The sequence below is a fragment of the Aotus nancymaae genome, unplaced genomic scaffold (assembly GCF_030222135.1).
Source record: "Aotus nancymaae isolate 86718 unplaced genomic scaffold, 86718_ANA_hifiasm-v0.15.2.pri h1tg000041l, whole genome shotgun sequence".
Classification (NCBI taxonomy): domain Eukaryota; kingdom Metazoa; phylum Chordata; class Mammalia; order Primates; family Aotidae; genus Aotus; species Aotus nancymaae.
This window is the reverse complement of record NW_026988455.1, coordinates 36,067,429-36,083,100: the sequence shown is the minus strand read 5'-3', so window position 1 is coordinate 36,083,100 and position 15,672 is coordinate 36,067,429. Positions and strand designations below refer to the sequence as shown.

General features: G+C 35.5%; 1 protein-coding gene across 6 annotated transcripts in view; it reads left to right on the top strand.

Moving 5' to 3' along the window:
* The window catches only part of VPS13A (vacuolar protein sorting 13 homolog A), a 226,450-nt gene that overhangs the window by 27,022 nt on the left and 183,756 nt on the right, over positions 1-15,672 (top strand). For 5 of the 6 annotated variants that reach the window (XM_064361629.1, XM_064361630.1, XM_064361631.1 and 2 more), the window contains exons 6-16: positions 192-301; positions 1,382-1,441; positions 3,575-3,634; positions 3,845-3,925; positions 5,015-5,072; positions 11,407-11,534; positions 11,731-11,837; positions 12,633-12,804; positions 13,863-13,925; positions 14,400-14,532; positions 15,300-15,394. In XM_064361629.1, coding sequence (XP_064217699.1) covers positions 192-301; positions 1,382-1,441; positions 3,575-3,634; positions 3,845-3,925; positions 5,015-5,072; positions 11,407-11,534; positions 11,731-11,837; positions 12,633-12,804; positions 13,863-13,925; positions 14,400-14,532; positions 15,300-15,394 — 1,067 coding nt within the window. Of the gene's footprint in view, positions 1-191; positions 302-1,381; positions 1,442-3,574; positions 3,718-3,844; positions 3,926-5,014; positions 5,073-11,406; positions 11,535-11,730; positions 11,838-12,632; positions 12,805-13,862; positions 13,926-14,399; positions 14,533-15,299; positions 15,395-15,672 lie in introns of those variants that run through there. The other variant, XM_064361634.1, reaches the window with a different exon arrangement.

Below are 15,672 nucleotides of genomic sequence, written 5' to 3'. Positions count from 1 at the left end.
CAATAAACTAGTTCTTGAAAAATGTTTAGTTGCTTTTGAAAGACTTTTGGAAAGCAGGCTATTAGTGTTCTATTTACAAATATATATATGTATATTTCAGCAAAGCAACATAAGTATGTTACTTCAATATGTGGATATTTGTAGAGTATATTTTTTATTCAAGTTAAAAAAAGGAATATTTGTAATTGTAGAACAACATCTGCCGGAAAAACAGGACACTTTTGCAGAAAAATTAGTTACACAGATCATAAAAAATCTTCAAGTGAAAATTTCCAGTATCCATATTCGTTATGAAGATGATGTAAGTATTTTAATGTGTAATGTTTGTTTTTCTATTTATATGTAAGTTATTTTACTGTTTATTGACACCTACTTTTGAATGGCCAACCTGTTAAATGCCAAGAGGATACACAGAGCTAAACATGACGTGATCCTTCTTTTCTATAATTATAGTTGTAATTTGCAGTCCTTACGTTGAGTGCTTGATTTTACACTTTCCCAAAATGTTCAGATGTTAGATCATGAAAGAAATGCCTTGGTAGTTACGAATTTAGCAGTTATGTATTTTTAAAATACTTTATAGTATGATATAGTTACCTCTTGGATAGAGTACTGGTCTAGGAGTTAGTGGAATTAGTCTTAGATAATTCCTTGATCTTGAATAGGTAATTTGTTTTCTCTTAACCACGTAATTATTTGCTTTATAATCCTATTTTGTTAGTCTTTTCTAATAAACTTTTTTTTGTAAACTGGGAAACATGTATAATTTCTGTGTAACATGAATACATTAATAATTAGTATTCTAATTTATTTTAGGAAAAATATAGGTATAAAAGTTTTTCTGGAAAGTAATAAAATGTTTTTGAATATTTGAAATAAGTTGCTTTCCAGAAAGTTAACTCTTTCTCTCCTTCCCTCCTTCCCTCCTTCCTCTTTCCTTCTTCCCTCCCCTCCCCTCCCTTCCCCTCCCCTTTTCTCCTCCTCCTCCTCCTCATTTCTCCTCCCCCTCCCCTTCCCCATTGCCTCACTCATTTGCCAGGCTGGAGTGTAGTTGCCTGATCCTGGCTCACTGCAACCTTGACTTCCCTGGCTTAAGTGATCCTCCCACCTCACCTCCACCCACCCACCTTGCAGTAGCTGGGACTACCGGTACACTCCACCAGGCCTGGCTAGTTTTCTTACATTTTTTTGTAGAGGCAGGGTCTCATTATGTTACCCAAGCTGGTCTTCAAGGCTCAAGCAGTCCTGCTGCCTTGGTGGACTCCTTCCAAAGTGCTGGGATTACAGGCAGGAGCCACTGCACCTGGACAGCTTTTTCTATAAAGTGAATTTCGTCCAACTCCTAAAAACCTGAGTAAATTTTACTTTCTTTCCTCTTTAGATCACCAATCGAGACAAACCGCTGTCATTTGGTATTTCCCTTCAAAATCTCAGCATGCAGGTATTTTGTTTATAAAAGAATCTTAACCATATTTAATTGTGCAATGTAGTTAATTAATCTACTGCTATTTGTATATTCCAGCATCAGAAATAGGTGTCTGTGTAGAATGGGTGCTGAAAGGGTCTTGATTAGATTGAAATTGAGGGTATATAGATTCACATTTCAAAAAATGGTTGAAAATCAAATTCAGAAATATGAGGTCCTGTTATTATTGGTAATTATGATGTTGGATACTTTTGCATACTTTAAAAAAATCCATTTCTAAATTTGTAATGAGTAAGTACAAAATAAAAGTAATAAATGTTCATATCTGAAACTTTCAGAAGTCTTGAAAAACATAAACCATCAGTTTTTTTCAATACCATTATTGTAGCATACTGTTTTCCTGTTTAATTTTTGAAATTGAGGAATTTAAAAAATATAAGAACACATAGAGAATTTTGAAACATATGCTTGTCTCTGGAATGGATGGCTGTTAAGAGCTTATTAAAATGATCTATTTGCTTAGTCTTAAATATTTTTATAGGAATAAGCTGTTATGGATAAAGTTTGAATCCCTTTTGTTTTCTACTTCTACCCTTCCATCCTTCCCCAGAGATTAATACCTAAGTTTTAAAACTTTTATATAGTATATCTATTAAAAATGTAAGATTTTAAAAGTTTACACACATTTTACATGACTTTTTTATAAGTTCCCTTTTGCACTTTTCCGGTATTTTTGACATTTATCTGTGTTTCCACATGTAATAAAATTCATTCAGTTTAACCACTGTATCATATTTCATTACATGCTTTTATTTGTTATATTTATTGGCTTTTGTGTATGATTTCTTTTTTATTTTATTATTATTTTTTAATTGGGCACCCTCCCAAGCCAGAGCAGGCTCAGAGAGACTCCACAGTTTCTTTTTGAAATGTGGCTTCACTGCAAGGAAAAAAAAAAGCCCTCCAAAAAGTTATTCAAGTACTGTCATTAATTTGAAAAATAAGAATAGAGAATTAGCCATTGGATTTGGCAGTGTGAAGAACATTGGTAACCATGACAACAGTAGTTACTAATCATCACCTTTGGAAACTTGTCTGCCAGCCTAGACCTATTCAGTTAGAAACTCTAGGATTTGGATGTAGCAATCTGTTTTAAAGCCCTCTTGATCAGGGTTCCTGGGCCACAGAGCAGGAGGTAAGGGCTGAGAGTGAGCATTACTGCCTGAGCTCTGCCTTCTTTCAGATCAGAGGTGGCATTCGAGTCTCATAGGATTCTTGCAAACCTTAGTGTAAACTGTGCATGCCAGGGATCTAGGTGTTTTCCCTCTGATGGAAAAGTTACCTTCCATGAAACTGGTCCTTGGTGCCAGAAAGGTTGGAGACCTCTGCTCTAGGTGATTCTAATGCATGTTAAACTTTGAGAACTAGTGTTCTAATTATCCATTCAGTTCTCCACATAGAAACAAAAACCATCTTTGTAAAATAAAGATCTGATCACTTTATTCCCCTCAATGGCTTTACATTGCTCTTAGTTTTGTCCTTAAACAACTTATAAACTCTTTTTAAACCTACTGTAGGCAACATACCTGGTTTTACCTTTTTTCTCTGTTTTGCCATATTCTCTCACATACTGAGCTACTTCAGTTGCCTGACTGTGTCATATATTTGCCTACCTTTGGGCTCTGCCTATTGTGAATCATATTCCCTGTTGACTTTAGAATCAATAATTTTTAGTTACACATTCTATATTAGGTTATATATAAGAGCTCTTTATCCATCACACCCCTGAATTTGATCCTTCTGCCATGTCCTCTCAATTAATTGTGTGCTTAACTTATACTGTTGCACTTACCTGTTGGAAATTGCCTGTTTCTTTGTTTGCTTTTCTGACCCACAATGAGCTCCTTCCTTGAAAGCAGATACTTTATTGTGGTCTGTTAGTATTTTTTGACTGTGTGATATGTCTTTAAAGGCATGTTATTCCAGGAAAATGCCTTTAAAGACATATCACTCAGTCAAAAAATACTGACAGATTTATGTCACAGGAAAGGCATAAATCATTATGATAGATAATGATTTATCACTCTGCCATTTCAAATGGAATGACCTTTTTGCCTTTTTACTGCCCTTCTTTGTTTTCCTTTTCAGACAACTGATCAATACTGGGTTCCATGTTTACACGATGAAACTGAGAAACTAGTTCGTAAGGTAAAATAAATAAATACTGTATTTGTCAACTCACGGACTTAAGAGAATTTTGGAAAGCCAAATGATGATATATAGATAAGTATGTACGTGAATTGTGTTTATTTGTTTAACTCTGTGATATGGCTCACTTAATTATTTGAGACTTCTGAAAATACTGTATGTTAAGAATTCTTCAAAGAAAATGAGACGTCTAATAAATTCTATTTTCAGCTAATCCGATTGGATAACCTTTTCGCCTATTGGAATGTGAAGTCTCGGATGTTTTATCTTAATGATTATGATGACTCCTTGGTAAGTAAATTTTTTTGATACGCTTGTATATACTTGTTGATAACATATTTTGCATGAGGTTTAATTCACTGTCATTTATCTAGCATACTGTAGTCAGTATTTTTTTAGGCAAAATCTACTAACAGAATTTACAGATACAGGTGAAGATGTGATTATACACAAGCATGAATACATCCCCACATATCTTGCTTTTTTTTGAGGTGGGGTCTTGCTCTGTTGTCCAGGCTGAGGTGGAGTGGCACAATCATAACTCATTGCAGTTTCTAAGGTTTGGGCTCAAGCGATCCTCCTTCCTGCCTCAGCCTGTTGAGTAGTGAAAACTTTAGGCACATGCCACCATGCCCAGCTAATTTAAAAATTTTTTTGTAGAGACAGGGTCTCACTTTTTGTTGCCCAAGTTTGCCTCAAACTCCTGGCCTTAAGCAGTCCTCCCAACTCAGCCTTCCAAAGTGTTGGGCTTACCATGTTGGCCAGGCTGGTCTTGAATTCCTGACCGCAAGTGACCAACCCGCCTTGGCCTCCCAAAGTGCTAGGATTACAGGTGTGAGCTACTGCGCCCATTGATACCTGCAAATCTAAATAGTTCCTAGAACATCCTTTTTTAAGAGTAGTTTAGTAGGATATTGATTGTTTACTTTAATATTTTGCCATAGCTAAGTCCTCCTAAGTTTGAATTGTTTTTTAAAATTGCTTTGAAACATTTTTCTTTTGCAGATAATAGGATTTTTTAGGATAGACATATTGGCTTGAATGTGGCCGGGTGCAGTGGCTTACACTTGTAATCCCAGCACTTTGGGAGGCGAAGGTGGGTTGGTCACTTGAGGTCAGGAGTTCAAGACCAGCCTGGCCAACGTGGTAAAACCCCATCTGTACTAAAAATACAAAAATTAGCTGGGCATGGTGGTGTATGCCTATAATCCCAGCTACTCAGGAGGGTAAGGCAGGAGAATTGCTTGAGCCCATGAGACAGAGGTTGCAGTGAGCCAAGATCATACCACTGCACTTTAGCCTGGACAACAGAGGGAGACTCCATCTCAAAAAAAGAAATATTGGCATGAATATAAATAAAAGCAATTTGTCTTTTAATAGGACAACTTGAGGAATGGCATTGTCAGTGAAAATATTGTTCCAGAAGGTTATGATTTTGGTAAGTCCATTTTATAAGATAAAAAAAAAAAGGTAAAGTAATTGGTATAAATTTTAAATTAACATTGTTGCTATCACTGTGATAGTTCATGTTAAATTTTCTTTTATATAAATATATCTTATGTATATACAATATACATATATAATAATATATGTATATAGTTAAATGTATATAATGTATATACAAAAGCAAAAAAATTTTTTATTAACATATTTTGTTGTTATGAAGCTTTTGACTATATTTTAAAACTATAGGGGAAAATGTCCAACAAAAGATGTTAATAAATTACGATAAACCTCTAAGGATTATTCAGTAACAACTAGAGTAATATTCATAAAAACATTTCAAAATGGCAAATACAGTTTCATAGTACAGCCTTTTTAAAAATACTAAGATCACAGTACATTTAAAATTTTCCTTATTTATACTTTTCTTGTGTTTTCCAAATTTTCTAAAATGAGCATGTATTACTTTTCCGATCAGAAATGAATTACTAAAACAAAAAATCAGTGCTGTTTCTCAGACTCCCAAGTAGCTGGGACTACAGGTGCATGCCACCACGCCCAGCTAATTTCTTTTTTATTTTAGTAGAGATGGAGTTTTACCGTGTTGCCCAGGCTTGTCTCAAACTCCTGAGCTCAGACAGTCCGCCAGCCTTGGCTTCCCAAAATGCTAGGACTACAGATGTGAGCCACCTGGGAACCCGGGAGGCGGAGGTTGCAGTGAGCTGAGATCGTGCCACTGCATTCCAGCCTGGGTGACAGAGCGAGACTCCCTCACTACCAAAAAAACAAAAAACAATAAAATTAGTGCTATTTCTTCTACCATGAGGGCACTTAAGTTGATTGGTGATGGATAACTTAATTCTTGAATTGGCATGCCTGATACCATTAACCATAGAATATCCTTCCTGAAAGTGTTTCCTTTCTTAGCTCAGTGATACTTTTTTGTCTGTATTATATACCTTTGTGATTACTCAAGTGACTCTTCTTCCTGTGCCAACTCTTAGAATATTATTTTTATTGGTTTGAATAGGTTTCATTTTCTTGATTCTCTTCTCAGAGGAAATATTCAGATGAGTTATCTGTCATATGTGTTTATGATTTTCAAATCTATTATGGTAAATTTGACTTATTTTTCCTTTGCCCTGAAGTCATGTTTTGCTGTATCAATCATCGTTTAATGAGAAGAGAGAAAATACTCAGTAATTTGAAGAGGACAAATTTAACATAAATAATTACTAACTATAAGAAGAGACTGGAGTAACAAGGAACTGTCTCATTAAAATGCTAAAGAATATAGGAATATAGACAGAAGAAACATCCTCTACGCTAGGGCTAAGATGAGGTGTCCAAAATAGAGGGTCCCCTCCCTCAGTACTGAGTTGTAGACCTTGTTGGAGAGGACATAGTGTGGCTTAATGAATGGCAGGAATTTCTATGTGGCGCTGTGCCAGCAAAACCTGTTGGTACTTCACTCTGGAACTTTCTGGAAATCTGCCTCTAGGGAGCCTCATGGAGGGGTGTCTCTCTGGTCGCACTTCAGTACAAAACTGCCTTAGCAAGGTGCTGGGGGACGTTGCTGGCATCTGGCTGCTTCTAGCTGCCATGTACTGGAAAAGGCCAGGTCTGAAGAACTGCATGCTGGAGGAACCAGACACTGCAGAAGCTACTGGTTCTGTAGGAACTGGGTATGGGAGAAGCCATGTTCTTGCAGGAGCCTATTGAATGAACATACTGGAACCAGGCAGCATAACTCTTTCCTCCTGCAGTGTCTCTCCAGTGTCCTCTACTTATAAAGCTTAATATTACGCCAGCTGGTAAAAGAAAAAAAATTTTTTTTCTCTACCTTCTCTGCCTTCAAAAGAAACTTATTTTAAGGTCCCCAAATCATTTTTCAGAGCAGGCTATGAGGGAGAAATTTGGAGCTCAGAAGTAATAAATTGATAACTGGAATACTTGTTGGAGAGGGAAGGGGGAATGAAGGGTTTCTTTTTGTTTGTTTTTATATTCAGTTGGAGAGATGACAGCTTGTTTAGAGGCTGAGATGGTAATGATCCAGTAGAACATGACAAATTGATGATGCAGGAGAAATGGGGGACAATTTCTGTATTGATGTAGTTGAAAGAGAATGGTGTCTAGTATGCAGGTGGAGAGCTTTGCTGCAGATAGGAGCGTAGTTTATTTATATGATAGAGTTTAGTTTCAAGAGAAGTCCTCATACTGAGTAGATAAGTAGATGTGGTGATAAGAGTTTATGGAAATTCTCCTCTGAGCTCTTCAATTAAAAAAATATATATCTGAGGTGTGTTAGGGTTCTCTAGAGGGACAGAGCTAATAGGATAGATGTATATGTAAAAGAGGAGTTTATTAAGGAGTGTTGACTCACAGGATCACAAGGTGAGATCCCTTAGTAGGCCGTCTGCAATTTGAGGAGTAAGGAAGCAAGTCTGAGTCCCAAAGCTGAAGAATTTGGAGTCTGATGTTTGAGGGCAGGAAGCATCCAGCACGGGAGAAAGATGTAGACTTGGAGGCTAACCCAGTCTAGTCTTTCCATGTTCTTCTGCCTGCTTTTATTCTGGCCACAGTGGCAGCCAATTAGATGGTGTTGACCCAGATTGAGGGTGGGTCTGCCTTTCCCAGTCCACTGACTGAAATGTTAATCTCCTTTGACAACACCTTCACAGACACACCCAGGAATAGTACTTGCATCTTTCAATACAATGGAGTTGACACTCAATATTAGCCATTACATGAAGTGTTGAAGGTTTTTGGAGAGAAAAGAGGATATGAAATAGGAATGTTAGGGGAGTGAGAGAGTGAATTGACTAGGGCAATATTCTCAAAGTATGGTTCAAACTAGCAGCATCAGTGTCATTTAAAAATGCAGATGTGTAGGGCCTTTCCCAGCCCTGAATCAGAACCTTTGGGGTTGAAGCTCAGCATTTGATGTTTTTGTATTTAATTTTTTATTTTTGGTATAAAATTAGGGAGTACAATCTTTACATGGATATATTGCATAATAGTGAAGTAAAGGCTTTCAGTGTATCCATCACCTGAATAATGTACATTGTACCCATTAAGTAATTTCTCATCATCCACCCCTCTACCATTTCTCCACCTTTCTGAGTCTCCAGTGACTGTCATTCCATGCTCTATGTCCACATTATTTAGCTCCTACTTATAAGTGAGAACATGCAGTATTTGTCCTTTTGTTTCTGCATTGTTTCACTTAAGATAATGGCCTCCAGTTCCATCCCTGTTGCTGCAAAAAATGTGATTTCATTTTTTTTTTGTCTGAATAGTGTTCCATGATGTTTATGTACCAGATTTTCTTTGTCCAGTTACCTGTTGATAGATACTTTGGTTGGTACCATATCTTTGCTATAGTGAATAGTGCTGTGGTAAACATACCAGTGCATTTTTTTTTATATAATGATTTCTTTTCTTTTGGGTAGATACCCAGTAGTGGAATTGCTGGATTGAATGATAGTTCTGTTTTTAGTTCTTTGAGAAATATCCATTCTCTTTTCCCCAGAGGTTGTACTGATTTACATTCCCACCAATAGTAATCCCTTTTTTCCATATCCTCACCATCATCTCATTTTTTGTCTTTTTAATAGTAGCCGTTCTAACTGATGTAAGATATCTCATTGTGGTTTTAATTTTCTTTTTTTTTATTTTTATTTTTTTTATCTTTTTTTTTTTAAATTGCATTTTAGGTTTTGGGGTACATGTGAAAAACATGCAAGGTTGTTGCATAGGTGCATACGTGGCAGTGTGATTTGCTGCCTTCCTCCCCTTCACCCATATCTGGCATTACTCCCCATGCTATCCCTCCCCCACTCCCCACCCCCCCCCCGCTGTCCCCCCACTCCCCCACAGCAGACCCCCGTGTATAGTGCTCCCCTCCCTGTGTCCATGTGTTCTCCTTGTTCAACACCCACCTATGAGTGAGAACATGTGGTGTTTGATTTTGTGTTCTTGTGTCAGTTTGCTGAGAATGATGGTTTCTAGGTTCATCCATGTCCCTACAAAGGACGCGAACTCCTCGTTTTTAATGGCTGCATAATATTCCATGGTGTATATGTGCCACATTTTTCCTGTCCAGTCTATCATCGATGGGCATTTGGGTTGGTTCCAGGTCTTTGCTATTGTAAACTGTGCTGCTATGAACATTCGTGTGCATGTGTCCTTATAGTAGAACGATTTATAATCCTTTGGATATATACCCAGTAATGGGATTGCTGGGTCAAATGGAATTTCTATTTCTAGGTCCTTGAGGAATCGCCCACTGTTTTCCACAATGGTTGAACTAATTTACACTCCCACCAACAGTGTAAAAGTGTTCCTATTTCGCCACATCCTCTCCAGCATCTGTTGTCTCCAGATTTTTTAATTTTCATTTCTCTGATGATGAGTGATGTTGAGCAATTTTTCATATGCTTGTTGTCCATTTGTACATCTTCTTTTGAAAAATGTCTGTTCTTTGCCCACTTTTTTTTTTTTTTTTTTTTTTTTTTTTTGAGACAGAGTCTCACTCTGTTGCCCAGGCTGGAGTGCAGTAGTGCAATCTTGGCTCACTTCAATGTCTGCCTCCCAGGTTCAAGTGATTCTCCTGCCTTAGCCTCCTGAGTAGCTGGGATTACAGGCACCCACCACTGTGTTTGACTGATTTTCTTTTGAATTTTTAGTAGAGACGGGGTTTCACCGTGTTAGTCAGGCTGCTCTCGAACTCCTGACCTCAGGTGGTCTGCCTGCCTTGACCTCCCAAAGTGCTGAGATTACAGGTGTGAACCACCACGCCTGGCCGTTGCCCATTTTTTAATGGAGTTGAGTTTTTCGTTGTTGTTTGAGTTTCTTGTAAATTCTGGATATTAGTCCCCTGTGTGATGGATAGTTTGCAAATGTTTGCTCCCATTCTACATTTTGATGTTTTAATAATCTCTCCAGGCAATTCTAATGAATACTAAAATTTGAGAACCACTCAGGTAGAATAGAGGTGTTCAAACCATACTTTGAGAACATTGCCTTTTTTTTTTGGAAAGGGACATGTAGTAAATTAAACATTTTACATTTTGCAGGCCATATTCAATTCCTGACACATTCCTCTTTGTTTCTTTTAAACAACTTTAAAAGTGTATAAATCATTTTTGGCTCACTGGCTATACGGAAATAGGCTGTGGCATGGATTTGGCTGATTCCTGGCCTAAAGGACTGTTGTGTGATTGCTCAGCAGCATTAAGGATGCACTTGAGATTTATGACATTAAAGTGATATCCAGCAGTATGTTTTTACCCCTGAACACGTTCAGTTCCTTAGGGGCATGTGTGGAGTTAAGTGGGTTACTCCACACTGAGAAGTGAGAAGAAGTTAAGGAGTCAATGCAAAGGAATGAATAAAATAACTAATGATGAAACTTCAGCAAGGTGGGGATGGACTGAGGATGTGAAGCAGAGGTTAAGGGCAGAGAAAGGTTGGAGGGTCAATGAATTGTAGGTTCAGGATAACTTCTGTGACCAGCCACTAGATTTATTTATTTTTTCTGTTTTTTTTCAATATAAGATGGAATGCAGACAAAAGAACAAGAACTTAAAGCATTTATCTATATTCAAATAAAAATATTCTTGAATGTGTAATGTTTAAGAAGTTAAATCTTAGTTTGTAGAGATGATTAAAATAAAAGAAATATGTCATCTTTATGTACAAATTAGCTTATGATTTAATGATTGATATCTGTCTAGATTTTGCTATCACTGATCTTCCTCTGAATGGTTCTTATTCTTTTTGACACCAAACACAAAGAGTTGAGAGGAATTAATCTTAGATTATGGGTTGAGCCAAGCAAGTAATCCTGGGCAAACTTTCACTCTTCATCTCTCTCCTTTTACCAATTAAAAGGAAGAACAGAGGTCGATCTAGAGAAATTGATCAGAAATTCGGAAATTACATAATGGAAATCAGTGTTAAATATATTGTTTTTTTTCCTCTTAGCATTTCTAATGTTCATTCATTCTATAAAACTGTGTACGTGTATTAAAACTGTTTTATTGGACTTTTTTTCTTTAAGAAAATGTTTGGTGTTCTGAAGGGGAGTTCAGTTTGCCTTTATTGTACTTATGGAAGACAGTGAATTATAGCTAGGCAAAAGATAAAAGAATCTTCTCCGCTAATTAAGGAATAGTTCATATGACTAAATCATGGCAGTGTGAACATCTGGGAACTGTAGAAAGGGTATAAAATAAATGGAAATCAGTATTTTCAACTTTATCACTTTAGTGCCTTGAGACTTTGGAAAATAACTCAGTTTTTTTTTCATTTGTATTATTTTTCAGTATTTCGACCCATATCTGCTAATGCCAAACTTGTGATGAATCGCCGATCTGATTTTGACTTTTCTGCCCCCAAAATAAACTTGGATGTTGAGTTACATAACATAGCAATTGAATTTAATAAATCACAGGTGATTTTCTTTAATATAATTTTCAATTGTGAATTATTGTTTGATTAAAGCAAAACTAAGATTTTAAATGTTTTACTAAAATTCATGATGTTATATGGTAACATTTTCCTAAAAAGTCAGTATTGTAACTTTTATCTTCAGCAGTTGAACAAAAAAAAGTGATAACATTTAAGAGCTTTAATTTTCCATTCTTTAGTATTTCAGTATTATGGAGCTTCTTGAATCAGTTGATATGATGACCCAAAATTTGCCATATAGGAAGTTCAGACCTGACGTGCCTCTTCACCACCATGCCAGAGAATGGTAAATGCCTTGACAATTTTTTTTAGATTAAAAAAATGTAAAAACAAATTTCTCTACTTCAAGGATAATCTTTAAGATAGATACTATTTTTAAGGTCTGTTACAAACCATAATTGATGATATATAGCTAGAAATGTATGTAGCTGCTTTAGCTTATTGAGTTATTGAAATTGATTTAAGGGATTATTCCTAACACAATTTACAACTTGAGATAATAGAATACCATGGTTTTTATTTACTGTAGATGGATCAATATATTTAGAATTATTACGGAAACAAATCCTGGTTTGTTTTCTTGCATTGTCTCTCCCTTACCCCCATCTCAACTTCCCTATCAGATACAGTGAACCAATATTATTAAACCTGTATTTTAAAACCTAAAAATGTTATGGAGTCTATGCAGGATAATCCCATTTTAAAACTCAAAAGTCTTATTATTTCAGTTTTTAAGCTATTCCCTAGTTTCTAGAAGTTACAATTACTCTGAAAGTTGACTATTTTAGTTATTATTCAGATGACTAAAATATTATTTGCCAATTATTGCCTTAATAGTTTTTGTGTAGAACTATATTTAACAAAATGGAATTATTCTGCTTATTTTCACTCTAGGAAAGAGGAAAGATTAATATTGAATGGATTATTAATGCAAACAGGGTTGGGTAAAAAGGAAGTACTCAGATAATATATCATTTTCCTAATCTTTGTATTATAGTTATGTATGTTGTTAGAGTAGAAACAATGTCATGTTTCATACTGTTGATGTGAGGTTGTTAAATGTTTTTCTTTTTTTAACTAGGTGGGCTTATGCTATACATGGTGTTCTTGAAGTAAATGTTTGCCCCAGATTACAGATGTGGTCATGGAACCATATTAGAAAACATAGGCAAAAAATGAAGCAATATAAAGAACTGTATAAAAAAAAGTTAACAAGTAAGAAGCCACCTGGTGAACTTCTCGTGTCTTTGGAGGTTAGCATTTAAAAACAAGTTGTTGAATGTTTTGTATTACATAACTAACTCCTTATTGCTCTTTAATGACTAATACTTCCTGTCTTTCACTCTAATTTCTATTGACCTTTTCATCTCTTTTACTTAGACATTTTTGTACTTCTTAACTTCAGCTGGGTAATACAAGATTTATTGAAATTCTGTGAGCTTTTGAAATTTGAGTTTATTCTCAATCTGAAGGAATTTGGATTCATGCAAATAGTAACTTGAAACTTCTGTTCATTGTGCCATTTATTTATTTATTTATGAATGAGATGGAGTCTCCCTCTGTCTCCCAGGCTGGAATGCAGTGATGTGTTCTTGGCTCACCACAACCTCCGCCTTCCAAGTTCAAGAGATTCTCCTACGTTAGCTTCCTGAGTAGCTGGGATTACAGGCATGTGCCACCATGCCCGGCTAATTTTTGTATTTTTAGTAGAGACAGGGTTTCACCTTGTTGGTAAGGCTGGTCTTGAACTTTTGACCTTTTGATCCGCCCATATCAGCCTCCCAAAGTGCTGGGATTACAGGCGAGAGCCACCGTGCCCAGCCTATTATGTCATTTTTAACCTTAAAAGTCTAGTGTTTGTTACATTGATTCCAACTTCTCTGTGTTGCTTTCAAAGGCTTTTATGTGTCAGCACTGCATTTTCCTATGTTACCATCTGACTGTGCACTAATTCATTGTTTCCTGTTCTCTCTATATTTAATGCTTAACAGCCACATCTGTGCTCATAAATGCTACCTGCCTTCCTTTATCTTTCTACCCACTCAATTCTACTCATCCCTGAAGTTGTTCTACTTAAGACTTACGATTTTATTATTCAAAAAATTACTCCCTAATTTACTCATTTCTATGCTAATATTTGTTCAAGCATTGCTTCCCAGAATTTAACATATGTATTACATTGATGAATGTTCTGTTGTTTGCTTCCTATTATATCTTTTGTTTACTGCAGCAGTTTGATAGATTATGTGCTTAAATTATTTATGTAAAGTTATTTTTGTAAAGTTAACACATTTTTGTTTTTATTTTTCAGGAGTTGGAAAAAACCTTGGATGTCTTTAATATTACTATAGCTAGACAGCAGGCAGAAGTTGAGGTAATTCTAGGCTTTTCAATTAGTAAAAATATAATTGAATTCCATATAGATATGAGAGACAGGATATTATTAATCTTTTGCTGTAACATTGTTTCTGAAAAATGGTTCACTATGCTTTTTAGAATTACAAGAAAATTATTTAATAATTTTGCCATATGCATTTAAATCAGAGATTTCTAGGGGAAAAAAATCTTTCTAAATAATTGGGCTTTTCAGATGTTCAGTTATGAAGGTAAAAAGCCAATTTATCTTTTTTTCAATCATCATTTCTTAAAGGATGGTGGAAAAAGTATGTGGTACTCCTAAATTCTTATGTTTGGCTAATGTTGCAGTTACTGTGTTCTGTTATTAGTGTGTATATTGTTTACATTCATTTTGCTCAAGGAGATAAGTTCTCAAAATGTCTTGCTTATATTTGTTTCAGTTGCTAAATAAAGGATAATCTGTCATTTATTTAAAGTTTATTCATTTTAGGTAAAGAAAGCTGGATACAAAATTTACAAAGAAGGAGTAAAAGATCCAGAGGATAATAAAGGGTGGTTTGGCTGGCTATGGTCATGGTCAGAACAAAAAACTAATGAACAGCAACCAGATGTTAAACCTGGAAGTACGTCCATTTCATTTTACAGTATAGTTTATCACTGGGTGTCAAAATAAAGTTTTGCAATTTTTTTGTCTAATTAAAGTGTATTGAAGTATATTTATGTAGTTATGTATAAAGTTATTGCAAATAAAACTATTAAAACATCGAACATGTATTAGTTTAAAAATAAATAATTTTAAAAATCTTACTAGTGCTTACAAAAGAGCTTTATGTCCAGAGTATTTAGTGAATGCATATAGCACAGTAATAAATAAATAAATATTCCAAAGTGGTCTCCATTGTAAATTTTCATTGAAGTTGTTTCTTGGAAAGATTTTTGATTTTTAACCAAAAGCCTAAGAGTATAGCTTTTAGCGACTGAGGGCTATGTTTTAGATCTATCACTTATTAGCATTGTGTCTCCGGCAAGTTATTTAAGTGCACTAAACCTCAGTTTTAACATCTGTAACATGAGAGAAAATTACGATACTAATACTACTGACTTTTTATACTAAGTGTGTTGATTAGCACAGTGCTATTAATTACCTAATATAGTTAGCCATTTTTTGAGCTCTTGCTTAATATTATAAATTACTGTTGCTACATTTATGTATTTAGCAATTTAGATTTTGGATAATTACTTGTAAAATTGCCAGCCCTGTTCAAACAGTCCCTGTTTATAATTTCTTAAAAGTATTCAAGAAAGTGAATTTCACATTCTTGAAAGATAAATTGTGTTAATTTTATATTGTTTTTATTAAGAACATAAAGCACTTCTTTATGATTTGTAGTTCTTGAAGAAATGTTGACACCTGAAGAAAAAGCCTTACTCTATGAAGCAATTGGGTATAGTGAAACAGCAGTTGATCCAACTTTGCCAAAAACAGTAAGATGTTTTCTTGACTTATACCTTAGAATTCATTAATTTATTTAGAGATAGGGTCTCACTCTGTTACCCAGGCTGTACTACAGTGGTGTGATCTCTGCTGCTAGCTTTAACCTGGCCTCAAGCAATCCTCTCACCTCAGCCTCCTAAGTAGCTGAGACCACAGGCATGTGCCCTAATGCTGGCTACTTTTTGTATTTTTAAAATAGAGGTGGGGTTTTACCATGTTGCTGATGTTGGTTGTGAACTGCTGAACCGAGCAATATGCCTGCCTCAAC